The 14,554-nt window shown below is 38.4% G+C and overlaps 6 protein-coding genes and 1 non-coding gene across 7 annotated transcripts; 3 read left to right on the top strand and 4 right to left on the bottom strand. All coding sequences in view use genetic code 12, as the record gives it.

Moving 5' to 3' along the window:
- Positions 1-5: 5 nt before the first annotated feature.
- CORT_0E06370 (hypothetical protein) lies at positions 6-326 on the bottom strand (the record flags this gene model as incomplete). Its single annotated transcript, XM_003870300.1, has 1 exon — positions 6-326. The coding sequence occupies one exon, from the start codon at positions 324-326 to the stop codon at positions 6-8; it is 321 nt and encodes a 106-aa protein (XP_003870349.1).
- Positions 327-541: 215 nt separating this feature from the next.
- CORT_0E06360 (hypothetical protein) lies at positions 542-853 on the top strand (the record flags this gene model as incomplete). Its single annotated transcript, XM_003870299.1, has 1 exon — positions 542-853. The coding sequence occupies one exon, from the start codon at positions 542-544 to the stop codon at positions 851-853; it is 312 nt and encodes a 103-aa protein (XP_003870348.1).
- Positions 854-950: 97 nt separating this feature from the next.
- On the bottom strand, positions 951-9,932 carry CORT_0E06350 (Csf1 protein; the record flags this gene model as incomplete). The annotated part of the gene is made up of 1 exon (XM_003870298.1): positions 951-9,932. One exon carries the CDS (start codon positions 9,930-9,932, stop codon positions 951-953), a length of 8,982 nt encoding a protein of 2,993 aa, XP_003870347.1.
- A 362-nt stretch (positions 9,933-10,294) lies between these two features.
- CORT_0E06340 (hypothetical protein) lies at positions 10,295-11,248 on the top strand (the record flags this gene model as incomplete). The annotated part of the gene is made up of 1 exon (XM_003870297.1): positions 10,295-11,248. One exon carries the CDS (start codon positions 10,295-10,297, stop codon positions 11,246-11,248), a length of 954 nt encoding a protein of 317 aa, XP_003870346.1.
- Positions 11,249-11,361: 113 nt separating this feature from the next.
- CORT_0E06330 (hypothetical protein) lies at positions 11,362-12,675 on the bottom strand (the record flags this gene model as incomplete). Its single annotated transcript, XM_003870296.1, has 1 exon — positions 11,362-12,675. One exon carries the CDS (start codon positions 12,673-12,675, stop codon positions 11,362-11,364), a length of 1,314 nt encoding a protein of 437 aa, XP_003870345.1.
- Positions 12,676-12,929: 254 nt separating this feature from the next.
- On the bottom strand, positions 12,930-13,011 carry CORT_0_Ser(CAG)_76. The gene has a single exon. It is a non-coding gene (tRNA).
- Positions 13,012-13,929: 918 nt separating this feature from the next.
- CORT_0E06320 (Cof1 cofilin) lies at positions 13,930-14,536 on the top strand (the record flags this gene model as incomplete). Its single annotated transcript, XM_003870295.1, has 3 exons — positions 13,930-13,932; positions 14,053-14,063; positions 14,119-14,536. The coding sequence occupies 3 exons, from the start codon at positions 13,930-13,932 to the stop codon at positions 14,534-14,536; spliced, it is 432 nt and encodes a 143-aa protein (XP_003870344.1).
- Between the last annotated feature and the right edge of the window lie 18 nt (positions 14,537-14,554).

Raw genomic sequence — 14,554 nt, 5'->3', positions numbered from 1 at the left:
ATCTTCTATTGCTTAGCTTCTTCGCCGTTGTTCATTGTCTCGGGAGCTTCCAGTGTCGATAATGGTGGTAATCCTCTCAAACTCCTCTGTATCCTTTTCAACTGTGACGCTACGGCTATCGTTTCACTGTTGCTCGAGAATCCGGTTTTCTGGTCCTGATCCTTCAAATTCAAAGGGTTCCTATTGTGTTCACTAGCGTCGATGAATTGTGTGAGAAGTTGTTCTGCCTGTGCTTGAGATATACTTGATACTGCATTTACATTGACGGCTGTGGGAGTGTTTAAAGTTGAGGGGATTGCTCTTTTACTTCTTTGGTTTATTGACATCGTAACTGTGATACTCGTAAAGCAAATTTGGTTATATAGGTGGCTCTTGAACTACTGTGTATGAGTTCACTTGTAACTACGTGATGAGTTTTTCAACTTCTGAAAGATCCAAAAAAAAAAAAGTTATCTTAGAGGAAGAAAAAAAAAAAGTTGAAAAATATTAAACTTGAGAACCTAAATATATACGTCCCTAACAACGTTTCTTATTAGACGCCATGTTTCAGCATATCTTAAAGCCACAGCTTACCAACTTATTCAAACTTCAGGCAAATGCTTTTAACAGTTCGATATTTACTCCGTTATCGACGGGCTTTGTGAATAACTCCTCAATAAACTCGAGCTTATCACCCATGCAATCGGTCTTGGGACTTATGCAAAAGAGATTCAAATCCAGAGGTAACACGTACCAACCTTCCACTTTGAAGAGGAAAAGAAAGTTTGGTTTTCTAGCTAGATTGAGGACTAAAGGTGGACAGAAAGTTCTTAGTAGAAGAAAGGCTAAAGGAAGGTGGTATTTGACTCACTAGAGCAAAAGCAATTGACTTGTATATAACTTTGTCGAAAATATAAATAATGCGGTGCAAGCCTAAAAAACGTGTGGACAACTGCTTTACTATGTATCCTCTATGCCTTACCCAAGGTCTTTGAATATCGTAATTCAATCTCATGAACCAATTTTTGCAAGTTTACAATAACCAACTCATGCGTAAAGTTGGGAAACTTGTCACGGTGCAATCCAAACCATTCCAATGGTGGCGTAGCATTTCCTAGCTCTTTGAGTTGTGGGGCTTCTATAATTGGCGGAGCCAAAGCCACGTATCGGAATTTTGACATGGTTTCTGCTTTCTCAAGTCGCTCTTGAATAGCATCGTCTATGTCTTTAGTTGGATCCTCGGCATTCAATTGTTGCTTCAAAATAGATTTCGAATTTTCAATATCATCAAGTGTTCTCATTCTGTGCCGGTACTCCATTCTAGAAGCTAATGCATTTGCATGGATTGAGTACATTTCTCGAATAAAATTGACTGACCCCAAATTCCATCTTATGTCAACAGTTCCGCTGAATGTGGATTGATAGTAGTATTCAATCACATTAGTTCCATCCTTTTGGAATGTTCGCATAGATATTCTAAACGACGGAAACACAAAGATACTACCACCTTTTGCCTTGTGTGCCATTTCAACAAATTCATCAACGGAACACTTCTCTACGAAAACTTCATCCACCGAGGGAACGGTAGATAACGAGACCTTCAAGTCATTAAACTTTACATCCATCTCATTGGCCATCCCGCGACCATACTCATTTTGTTGAAACTTGATTCGTGACTCGTCTAGGTTTATTACCAACACTTTGGAATTATCAATTGACGATGGATATATGTGAACTAAAATCTTTCCAGCTGAAACATGAATCTTGGTCTGCAATTTCTTTATGGTCTTCAAGATAGCCTCATTTGAATACGATCTTGACGACGTCTTTTTATCGACGGAGTCGCCCCTGCTCGAATCTCTCAATGTTTCCTTATATGACCTTCGATTATCCTGAATCATACGAGATATTGTGTTGCTAATGTCAACAAAATTCGAGGCAGTCAATGACGTCATGTATAGTTCTGCGACATTAAACTTTGTGGTAACAAACAAGTGATCCTTGGCCATAGAAACTGTCCCCTTTCGGTTGTATATGTCCATCGAGAAGCATTCCACATTGGCAATTGCAACAACATTGTAATCAAATGACACTTTTGCAGCTAGCTTGTTGACTCCTCCCGATAACAAAATCAAAGGCACATCTAGAGTATCTCCATCTTTAAGTTTCCAGCTAATTGCGGTGTGCAAGTTGATATCACTTACAGTTAAAAAACCACCTAATCTACCTTTCGAGGATAATTTAATAGCATTTATACCCGCCTTTAAATCCTGAGACCAGTCAAGACTCTTTTTAGATACTGCCCAAAAGTTTTCAATTGTCAAATTTGAAACTCCCAAAGACTGACCAAAATCTACTTGGAGATTAATAGCGTTTGCAACAAAAAGAACGATCCAAGGGAAAGCATAGGTAGTAGACACTTCTTTAAATTTGGAAGAAATACTCTTGTCTTGAGCCAATTCGGAAACTTGATCTTGCTTTTCGTGACCTGTTTCTGTCCCATCCTCTGTTGCATAAATTTCAAACAATTCTCTAGGAAACCAAATATCTTTGAATAAGTCCACATCTTGATACTGTTTTACGTTGATAAACCCATCCACTTCTGTCATGCATCCGGATGTAACATTCTGATTCTTTGCTCCAATTTCAAAGTTACTCAGCAAAAGTATCTTTTCCACTTTCATCGAAGCACTTATTTCTCTTGAGTATATATGCTGTAATGAAGCAGAAACCCAGTCCAATAACAAGGACGCTGTGAAACTGGGATTTGTCCCCTCATCGGTATTCAACTGAACATGAATACCTTCAAGTCCAACGACCGCCGCCACCTTCGCCGTTGGCTCACAACTGAGAGTGAGAAACTGCTTTTCGATCCTTAGCCCAAAATGAATGTCCATCTCTTGAAGTAAACTTTCGATAAAGTTTGTATTATTTGAATTGTCTTCTGGCTTTCCTTTTTCTGGTTTGGGGCTACGCATCAAATCTTTGGTGCTAGCCGCTAAGTCCAAAAACACTGGAACACACTTGGGAAATAAGACATTTTCAGATTGCGATATCACTAATTCGCCCATAATTTGACTCTTGGAGTCTGTCATTTTCTTAAATCTAAAAGCTGTATTGAAAGCAGGTGCATGCAAATACAAAGATGGCGTATTCTCTTGCTCGTCGTCTTCCAACCTATAGATAGACACATTTGATCCAGCAAATGTAGAGCTAAATTCTATAGATTGGAATGATGTGTTAACAGTGGGCTGCTTTGTTGTCTTCTCCGTATTTGTCTTCTCCTCTTCCAAGGGACGAGCAGCTGCCTTTTGTTCCAAATATTTCTGAATTCTTAAAGCCTGTGTAGTCGACTTTTGGATGGTACTCCCAACTGAAGTAGACAAAAACTTGACGTCTACTTCATCTCCACGTAAGGTGATTCTCAAATGTTTCGATGTTTTTGATTGCTTCTCAATCATAAATATCAATTGTAACATTGGAAGAAAACCTCTATTCAAACGCACTTGTTCCGACTCCGTACTGTAGAAATTAGACGACTGATTGCCATTTGCAATAGAGAAGTAAGAGCCCATCAATGTGAATTTTCCAAGATTCTCTTCGGTTGCTGCAAAGAACTTCTCAGCACCAACAATAATTCCTGGGTTTTCCTTAGATTCATCATTGAATAGCCAACCAACGCAAAAATCGTAGAACAAGAACTGGAAGGATGAAAACTTGGTGTAAACCCACAGCTCAAATGTATTTCGTTGGGCTTCTGGAGTTTGAAATGCATCTTGCAACACCTGCTGGCTTTCCTTTGAACCTGAAAAGTGTTTCATAACCTCGTCAATAAGCGTTATTGCTGACACTACCACTGGTTCTGATAAACACACCCTAAAATATTGCGATTCAACCTGTAAGTTTTGTCGCTTTCCTGGTGTGTCTATGTCATTAAATAGTCTTACCGAGACGCCAAATGCTAAAATATTCGATAAACCAATAGGAATTCCTTTTTCCATCAAACTGAGTCTAATGGCCGGTAGGGAAATATCCCCATATAGTTGAACCCTGTAATTTGTGAATTTGCCTTCTGGAAGTTCAGTGGTGGAAACATTGCTCAAATTTAAAGTAGATCCTTCTAAACCTAAACTGACGCTAGCTCTATGAACAATGGATGCTACTTCGAAGTAGTCGTTTTTGAATCTCAACTTGAAAAGACACGGAATTTCTTTAAATTTATTTGGAGTCAGCTTGTCGATTGGAGCAACCTTTTTGAGTACCTCTGAAATAGCATTAACTTTTTCCTCTAGCAAAAACTTATCTTTCGTAGCAAATATCATGGCACGATTTAGATCAGGTAATAATGCTTTGAAATAGCCCAAATATACATTAGAGGTTAATGTTGAAACCTTTTCCAGTTTGTAAAATGAAATCGAAGCCATCAAGTCCGCGGAATGTAGTTCAAGTATGCTGTTGAGAGCCATACCTAAATTGCTTTTGATTTTTTCCACTTTCAATTTGGAAGTTAGAACATCGTCCACCATGGATGCAGATAGTGACGTGTTCAATATAGCTCCTGAGAAGACAAGGGGGTGAAGTACACCGAAATTCCAAATCACCTCATTCATCTTCATCGAAGCCGAAAGAGATTTTGACAATTTAGGCTGAGTAGACTTTACGTTTGACCCCTGGGGAATGGATTTCATTAGATTCGTCACATATGGGTAATCTCTCTCTAAAACTGTGCGTAACGTACTCACAAAGTTGTCATTCTTGTCGAAAAAGAAGGTACTCGAGGTATCTACCTCAACATCCACATGTAAAGCTGAATCGGATTGCGCAAACAAAACATGCATTCCCGAGAAATCTTGTATCAACACATTCCGTGAATCTACCGCACTCCTCAATTCCACTTCATTGGCCCCAATTGCGTAAACTTGTCCTTTCGAAACATTGTTAGAATCAATATGAGAAAGGAAACTCTCCAACCTTATACCCACAGAAGTATTGAACAAGGACACGGTTTGCTCAAACGCCTTCACATCAACAATAATATTTAATGACTTTTTGCGGTTCGGGAGTGTAGTGGCTTCTACGGGAGGAGTATCCAGTACCTGTGCATGAGACTCATTCGTTGCCTCATCTTTCACAACTGATTCAAGGTCCTGGTTGACATCACAGAGATGTACCTTTCTTACATATTCGAAAATCTCTTTTGTAACTTTACTCTCATAATTGTTCAATTTCACAACCATTTCTGCAATATCTGATAGTTCTCCTTTGGAATCGCTAAATGTGCTCTTGTAACTCAAGTCAAGCTCTTCAAGATTAATGAATGTGGTATCTTTCAGGTCGCTACTCTTCAATGTTGTCGAAATTCCAATAAAATCAAATTTGGTAGATTTTTTTGTAACTCCCAGTATCTCCTTGCCAAAAATTGTTTTAAACATGTAGAGTCTCTGTTGTTGGTTGGCTTCCCACGCTCTCCATCCTGAGAATATGTCCAAAACCTGCTCAAAAGCATTATCTGGAAGCTTGTAAGCACGCGCTTTGAACTTTGCTGACGTATCATCAATCCATGATTTGGGCAACGTACGAAGGATATGTTGAAGACGAGCTGTCACTTTCCAACCGTCAAAAAATCTGATATGCTCGGATTTTAACCGCAAAAAATAAGCAGGACGCGTGAGAACATCAGGATCATGATCAATAGCATACTCAGAAGAGGCGACAGTCAAAGCATGGACCAAATTGGCGTGAGTTTCTCGCTTACTTTGCAAGTTTTCAAACATTGTCATTTCCTGTTCGAGGCTTTTGCTGAATTGTTTGAGAAAGCCTGCTAGCCACTGAGCTTGATTAACATCGAAATCACCGTCCAAGTAGTCATATCGAGTCGATCCTTCGGCACTCTCTTTAATTTTATTCAACCAACCTTCAATATCTTGTATGTTAATGACAAATGCCAATTGGTGTTTATTCTTTTGTTGGCAACTCAAGGACAAGAAGCTCATATGATAAGCTATGGTTATACTTTCTTCTAAATCAATTTGACCTGATTTTGTTGTGAGTTGCGTCTTGCTTGACAAGGCCAATGATATATTCGAAGTCCTAAGTACGATTCTATCTTTGTCGTGGTAAAAGGCTTCCAAATTATCTACGTTCTCAAGATGGTATTGTCCGAGGTATAAAACAAGGTTATGATTGACCAACCGTAAATTTTTGATTTCTTTTGATGAGCTCATGAGACTCTGAAGTCCCTTTATTGTTGTGGATCCCACCTGATCCATCACTGATTCTAAATCAAAATCTTCTAATGTTTGAGCAACTTTATAAATAATGGGTAATGATGCGGGACTTAGAAACGATTTAACATCACCAATCTCAAGAATCAAGTTGTCGTATTCTGTGTCAGGATCTACCAGATAAGATGGGCAAAAATCTCCATCACAGTAATTCACTGTGGGAAACTCCAAATCCGATGATTTGCTCGAAGTCAAGGATGACGTGTCTGAACTTGTTGATGACAGCAGACCTTTCGGCATCCATCTATCCAGAGTTGCCTCTGTTAATGGCACATGTACTTTAGGAAGAGACATGGTTGTCAAAAGACAACCCTTGTTCCTTCTGTAAAACGAATCCCTGAAATTTTCAAACAATAAAAATGGAGCTCTATGGAAAGGAGCATCGCCATCCCTAACATGGAACTCTCTGGTGTCTCTTAACCCAATCATGTCAACTTTTTGGCATATATTGGTGAAAACGATTGACGTATTGAGTGCTGCCATTATTTTCTCGCTTTTTCTATCGTCTACCTCGACAATTTTGGAAGAGATGCCAGGTATTGAAACCACCAACTTGCTGGAGTATCTCATATTAGGCACATCGTTCACAGACAACAAAATATCATCCAATATTACTTCGACGAAAGAAAACGCATCTGGTCTTAACCTTAAAATGAACTTTGAAAATCTAATTGAAAAGTTTGCTGCATCAAATGCAGGTGGGAATAACTCCTCCAACGCATTAGCTTGGTCCTTAAAACCAACACTAAAATTCGATAGGCCAGATATCATGTATTGTAAAAAGTAAGGACTGCTATCAATAACCCAGTCTCCAAAACAGAAATCCCATTTGCACCAAAAAGTCACTTCTTCGGGTGGTGCACTGAACATTCTGTGTGAATGAACAGTAAATCCGTCCACCTGCATATCGACATTGTTTTGCAAATATTTGTCAACGTAGCAAGCCACGTCCATTAAATCCAGAGGTTCCACATCTGCGCTGTTCAAAACTCCTGAAATAGGACTAAAATCCACTTGCATGTCCATGTAGTAGTTACAGAACCGCATGTCAACATCCAACGTGTCAAAATGTAACCCGATATGACTTGAACAGCTGTACAAGTTACGAGGGAGAAGCATTAGACCATTCCGAACTTGAAATTTAAAAAGTACATCCACATCGTTTTCAGTCTTGAACATCTTCCACAAGTCTTTATCATCTACTGTGGATTCGGTCTGAGATTGTACATCTTTCAGGGACTCTGAACTCACGCTGCCATAATTGTACTCCTCAAAAGTTTTAAAATGCACATGTTCTCCGAAGTAGTTATCTTTCACAGTAAATAAATAACGTATCACAAACCCAAAAAATTTCAAACATATATCTTCGCCAAAACAGTTAATTTCAATACAATTTGATGTGTTAACTTCAACGGCACTGTAAAATGTATAATCGCCTTGTACCAGAAACTGGCCACTCTTTCCAACAACATTTGATCCTTTCAAGAATGTGTTGACGGTATGCCATGGGGGGGTGTCAAGAATCAAATCAAAGTGAGAGGTGTCCAAGAAATACGAAATTGTTGTTTTTTTGGTGCTAGCGCCATTCAAAGGGATTGATAGATTTATGTTGAGCTCTTCACCTTGAAATGATAAATATTTGTTGCTGTTGAAATCCAACGGATTGTTGATAATGTTTGAATCATTCACATTTAGATAAAGTTCATAGTTGATCAACTTCCAATTTATTTTGTATAAAAAAGGCCTGAAGTTCTCGTATGGTTGTGGTTCTCCAGAAGCAAAGTCAGTGAAAAGATCTGACAATAAGAAAAGGTGTTCTCTTAACAAAAATAATCGAGGGTTTAAACTGACTTGATCGAACGACCAATTACATTTGCCATTCCACTGTGACGGGAGAGCAATATCAGCATTTATTTCGTGTGAGTCAGCAGAGTATAGAACGTCATGGTTAACGGAGGACCTAATCTCTGGGCTGCTAAGGTTCACCTTTAACTTGTTTGGGAAACCTTTTTCTTGATTCGAGATAAAGGAGGTGAACAGTCCCACATTCGATCCCTCTGCAACTTTAAGTTCAAGCCAACCAAATGGCCTTGCAGTCTTTTGAAAAGCTTGGTGGTTGGGATTCTGTTTCAAAAACTCCTTATCTTTACTTGCTTCTCTAGTAGGAATTCGAAGCACCAATTCGTCTCTAACGATAACGGTGACTTTAAATCCCTCATAGTCTCTTTTGAGGCCAGCCTTCAAAAAATCCGAAGTAGGTACCGAATCCCTTGCAAGTGAAGGAAATAACATATTTTGAAGTGGGATCCTTTGTCTATCTGCCCATGGACCATAATGAATTGTACCAAATGAAATTTCAATTTCAAGTCCCAGTTCTGGTGCTTCCCTCTCGATGCAACTCGTGCTGGATGGCTGTATTCCCGGGGAATCGTAAAAGTAAACAAATCTTGTCAGTGTCGAGTCAAGAATCAAACTATATTTCGCATATTGCTCGTCACTGGTAAGAAGGGTTGTTATTACAGGATCTTCAGAATCTCCAATATACCTTCGTAATCCCTTCCAATCAAGCTGATCATCAGGGCTATCATCGTTTGGTTTGTGTTTTCTTAAAACTTTTTCTTGAACTTTTCGTCCAATCCACTTACTCCCAACCAAAAATTTGTACCAAAGCTTGTATGACTTTATATTGCGCAAATTATCCATCCTGCCGCTATCTGAATGGATTTTTTCATGATCTTCTTTCCCGTACCTATATTTGTCGAATCCAATATTCGGCCTTATCCAAATCTGAAATTCGTCGAACCGAAAATCATGCAAAAGTCTATAATGATCGACAGGATTAGGAGCTTTGGTGATGTCCAACAATCCCCTTCCATATTTGAATGATGCAACTAAAACTGACGGTGTTGTAACGTTTCCAACAACAAATGCTCCTTTCTTTATCCTGAAATCGATGGGCAATATCTGTAATAAAAGAGGTACTGTTTGTTTAGAGTGTATGTTAGAGTCCTCTGATGGTTCATTCTGGACCTGATTCAGATCCTTCTCATCGCTATGACCATGCACATCGTATTCGGCTGAAGAGGTGCTTGATTCCTTCTCTTGTTCGTTGTCCCCATTCGCTGTCTTTCCTTCCTGATCCTTCCTCTGACCACTCTTCTCATCGAGTTTCTTTCCATTCAAAATATCCATTATATTATCGTAGGCGGCAGTCTTATTATAAGTGAAAATCTCAATTCCCTCAACATCTACGATAAATCTGCACGGCAGCTTGTCATTCTGACGCTGGGAGACTCCACCAGTTTCACTGTCAGTATCCCAGTAGAACCCGGATAACTTGGTAAGTGATACTATCCAGTACCTCCAGGTAAATGTGACATTCAATATTGAAATTGTTGTATCTGCAGTCACTATTGTCAAATTCTTCATAAATAGTCGACCTCCAAGCGGCGATAATTTGAACGCATCAATATGGACTCTGATGCGATAAACGTTCCATAGTATAAGCTTGCATACTAATGTCACTAGAAATCCCAAAAGTTTATGGAAATAGAATATAAAAGCAAGTCCCAACACCAAGGATAGTATCCAATCAACAAAATAGATCCAAAATGAGACACTAAAATTTGCGTTGGAAATCACTGCCATGAACTGGGGTTCAAAAGCCATCTTGAATATCTAGTCGTAACACTTGGAACCTTTTAGTCGATGAACAAGCTCTGTAGGAAAAGGGCTTATAGCATAGGCAGCATGTCATTCCAATTTGCGCAACAGACACGCTCTGTTTAAAAAAAATGTGTGTATTACCCAATGTATTACGTAAGAACTGTACAGAAGGAGAAACTTTGGAAAATGTAAACAAAAAAGGTCAAAGCAGTGACCTTTTTAAACTTCCATCTTGCAAGCCCCATATCACTTGTTCCTTAAAATTATACCCCGTGTCAAGTGTTAAATAAGGTAAATAAGAGATCTCACTTTCACCACTTTAATTGTCACTGAATTCTTCACTACTTCAACTACAACTCACAACAATGTCAAATCGCGTGTTTGATAACTCTGAGAATAAGAACTCCATCAAACCATTCAACAAGGACTCACAGAATGAAAACGCTCTCATATCAAGCAAAGTATCAAACTTTAGGCCAACACTGAGGTTTAAGAGAGTACCATTGGGTGGCAAAAATCAGAATACCAACACGTTTGAATTGAACAGGTCAAAATCAACTATAAATTCCAATTTATCCTCGCTCAAACCCAACAACAAGCCTCCAAGTTTAGTAAAGTCGAATTCGAGTTTGGGATTTCAATCCGTACCTGTGTACCAAGAGAACACTAATAAGCAGGCTGGTCAATTTCAAAATGCTGAACCGTGGACTGCTGAAATTGGCACCAAGCAAGTGGGGGAGAGTAGTAGAAATTCAATGAGTTTACCAAGATCTAATCGCAATATCAAGAAAAGAGTTAGTTTGGATGAACAATCTCACCCAGCATTGCTATCGCCTAAAAAACCCAAACTTTTTCAAACCGACTCCTTGGTCAAATCTGATGGAACAAAACGTCAACCAATAAGTAATTTTGAAACTACGCTTTCAGAAAGAACTGAAGCTATGAATGCGAGACACATAGTGAATAACGATATAACGAGAAACAATGTGGATCCAATTAAGCCAACAAACAGGCGCCATTCGATAGATGCGATGGTTTCACAACACTGGCAAGATGAAATAGAATTTATACCACAAGATTACACCAAAAAGGATAGTGAGTTGCTTATTTCATTCAATGATGATGAGTTACAGTATTTCTCAACACCAAATGTCAGCCATGAGTTTAAACTGACCCCACCTAATGAAGATTTAGATTTAGAATTGGATTTTGAAGACGGCACAGGAGACGAGGAGCTTGACGCTAACATGACTGTCGACGGAAATGAGAAGGAGGGGTTTGGATTAAATGACGAGGATTTAAGAAACCTATTAGATTAAAAGCTATATACAGAATAGAATGCTGTGTAAATATCTAATAAATTGTTATGAATATGAAAAGTTCAATTTAGAAGCCTACCTTATATAGGGGCAGCCATAATAATCACATGTTACTACTGTTGAGTGCATTGTGGTCCTTGCTCGTATGTTCCATTTCCTTCGTCGTTTGACCGCCTGGCATTGTGATACTCTGGTAAATCTGATGACTGTACAATTGAAAAATCAGTAAAAAACTCAACATTTGTCTCTGGTACTGATATCTCTGGTGCTCTCTCCTTAAGATTAGTTGGTAATATATTCTTTATCGTCAATAAATCATTCTTTTCAAGATACCAGTTATCACTTGGAAATTCAATATTCACTTTTATGTACAAATCACCCTTACCTTCGCTTCTGGAAAACCATGACTTTTTTTCAGCATATTTAGGCATTCCTTCCCCTGTAATTTTGATATAATCACCAGGTCTAATTACTTTCCCTCTTGGTGTAACTACTTTGACTCCACGTCCATCCAAATGAGGCGTCACTAGCTTAGAGAACCCAGTTAATGCATCAGCCAATGGAATCTTTAGCTCCATGTAGAGGTCATCCCCCTTTCTCTCAAAAACTTCATGCTTTTTACAAGTGTACTTTAGAATAATATCTCCCGCAATTTTACCGGGATACTCATCACTCTCACCTTTCTTGACAACCTTTCCTTCACCTGGAGAGCCTTTTGGTATCTCAAACTCCAATATTTTTGTCTCCTCACAAACTCTAGTTCCTTTGCACAATTTGCATCTATCCTTTGTACGATATATTTTTCCAGTTGCATTACATGTCGTACAATCAACGTACTCCTGTGCCACAAATCCAGGAGCAACTCTTTTAATTTTTCTAGTGTATCCTTCTCCATGACAAATTCCACACGTCTTACTCACAGCATTGGCTGACTTAACCCCCTTCCCTTTACATTGTGTACATATAATATTTCTTGTCGATGTTGATCGTATTACTTTTCCAATATAAAGTTCCTCCAACGTTACTTCCACATTAAGAATAGCGTCGTCTGTTCGCCTGCTATTGTGATGGTTAGATTGGTCTCCATTCATTCCATTGAAGAAATCATAAAAATCGTTGCCTCCGTGGCCATTGTAATCTCCACCTCCTCCATAGAACTGTTCAAAAGGATTCCCTGTAAAGTCATAATGACCTGGGCCTCCATTACTATCAGTGGTGCCATAAAGATCATAGTTTTGACGTTTCTCTTCATCAATCAAGACTTCATATGCAAATGAAATTTTTTTGAAATGAACCTCAGACTCTTCTCGATCTTCTTCGGATGCTTTATCAGGATGATACTTCAAAGCAAGCTTCCTATATGCTTTCTTGATCTCAACATCTGTAGCGTTTGAGCTTACCTCTAAGATCTCATACAAGTCTTCCATTGTTGTAAACCCGTTGTAAGATCATACAATTGTAAATTTTATTTTTTTCAAACAAATGCAAAATAAAATGTCACAAACATTACACAGAGGCAAAATCATGAGAGTGAAGAGATGGTATAAAGAGAAAATCGACAACTGATATCAAACAGTCCAGCTTTTTCATATTTCTCAACACCTGCTAGGTCAATACTTCCCCGTAAGAACATCTTCACCGGGGAATTCAATAAAGAAAAAATAAAAAAAAATATATATAACGACGCGAGCAGGGTTCGAACCTGCGCGGGCAATGCCCAAAGGAACCTGCATCCTTCACCTTAACCACTCGGTCATCGCATCAAGTGGTCACAAACACGTTTGACAACTGCGCCAAATTGATATAAACCGCAAATAATTGGTATTAGGATGATGCGCCTTTGTTTGGTTTGTTATTTATGAATGCTTCAGAAATGTGTGTAACGGTTCTATGTATTGGGTAAATTCAGTCTAGGTTTACAGTTCTGTATTACAGAGTCTGCTGAGATTACTCAAACCTTGATTCTCAGTCAGGAATATGCTCCACAACTCGACAGTCTTGAAAATAACTTTTGTTTCTCTTTGGGACACAAACGGATATCGAAAGGTCCAAGTCACGCTTTAAATAGTCTCTGGTGATAATTACTTGGCACTAGTTCTTCCGTGAAACAAAAATTGAAATATTTCGTTCCCGTGAGCGATGCATATTTGAGTTAAAAGCTGTCTATCATTGTTCAGTAGATCAGGTAGGGCATTTATGACATCTAAAGAAGATCCTTATCATATCAGGTCCCAGATAGAGCTCATTTGCAAGATGAAATCTTTTTTGAAGTTTATAGAATTATTTCAATATTTTTGCAACAATTTAAAATTAAAAATCCTATCAAAGAATATGCTCGTGATGACCTTCTCAAAACCCAAAAAAAAGTTCATTGCAAGCAAAATTTCCAGAGAATTTTGCCCTCCGAACCATTCCAAGTCTTTCTATAACTATTCTTAACAAATTTGAATTACATGCTTGATAATAAAGGAGAGGACGCCAAATGCTACCAAATGAAAGGTAGTGTAATTCTCACCGATAAATACAACAAAGCAAAAAAAAAACCACAACAACAATCACATTTGTTCGCCTTTGGTCGAAACTTTCGATTCTAAAAAATTTCTTTGACACAGTAATTCATCAATTGTATCTTCAACCTATATTATAAATACATAAAACAAACAACAAATATATTATCAAATATGGTATGTTTGGCATCTTGCATTTCAATTGGCGAATCTGTGCTCGCTTGAAGGCTAGGCTCGGCATAAATTTGACAGTTCTTTGTGGTAATCTCGACAATTAATTACTAACGTTTCAATTAGTCTAGATCAGGGTATGTACCGATACACTTGAGTTCCTTTTTGAACCGCGTACTAACAAGTCTCTAGAGTTCAAGTTGCCGACGAATCATTGACCGCCTTCAACGATTTGAAGTTGGGTAAAAAGTACAAGTTTGTCATTTACACATTAAACGATGCTAAGACTGAAATCGTTGTTGACGAAACTTCCACCGATTCAGATTATGATGCCTTTTTGGAGAAATTGCCAGAAAATGAATGTAAATATGCCGTCTATGATTTTGAGTATGAAATTGGTGGAGGCGAAGGTAAAAGATCCAAAATTGTGTTTTTCACTTGGTCACCAGATACTGCTCCTGTCAGATCTAAGATGGTTTACGCTTCTTCAAAGGATTCTTTGAGAAGAGCATTGAATGGTGTTGCTGCTGATGTTCAAGGCACTGATTTTTCAGAAGTTGCTTACGAATCAGTCTTGGAAAGAGTCAGCAAAGGTGCTGGATCTCATTAGATGAACTATTGGGTATTT

Source organism: Candida orthopsilosis (genome assembly GCF_000315875.1).
Source record: "Candida orthopsilosis Co 90-125, chromosome 5 draft sequence".
Lineage (NCBI taxonomy): Eukaryota > Fungi > Ascomycota > Pichiomycetes > Serinales > Debaryomycetaceae > Lodderomyces > Lodderomyces orthopsilosis.
Note: the sequence above shows the minus strand (reverse complement) of the source record. Positions and strands in the feature narration are given on the sequence as shown.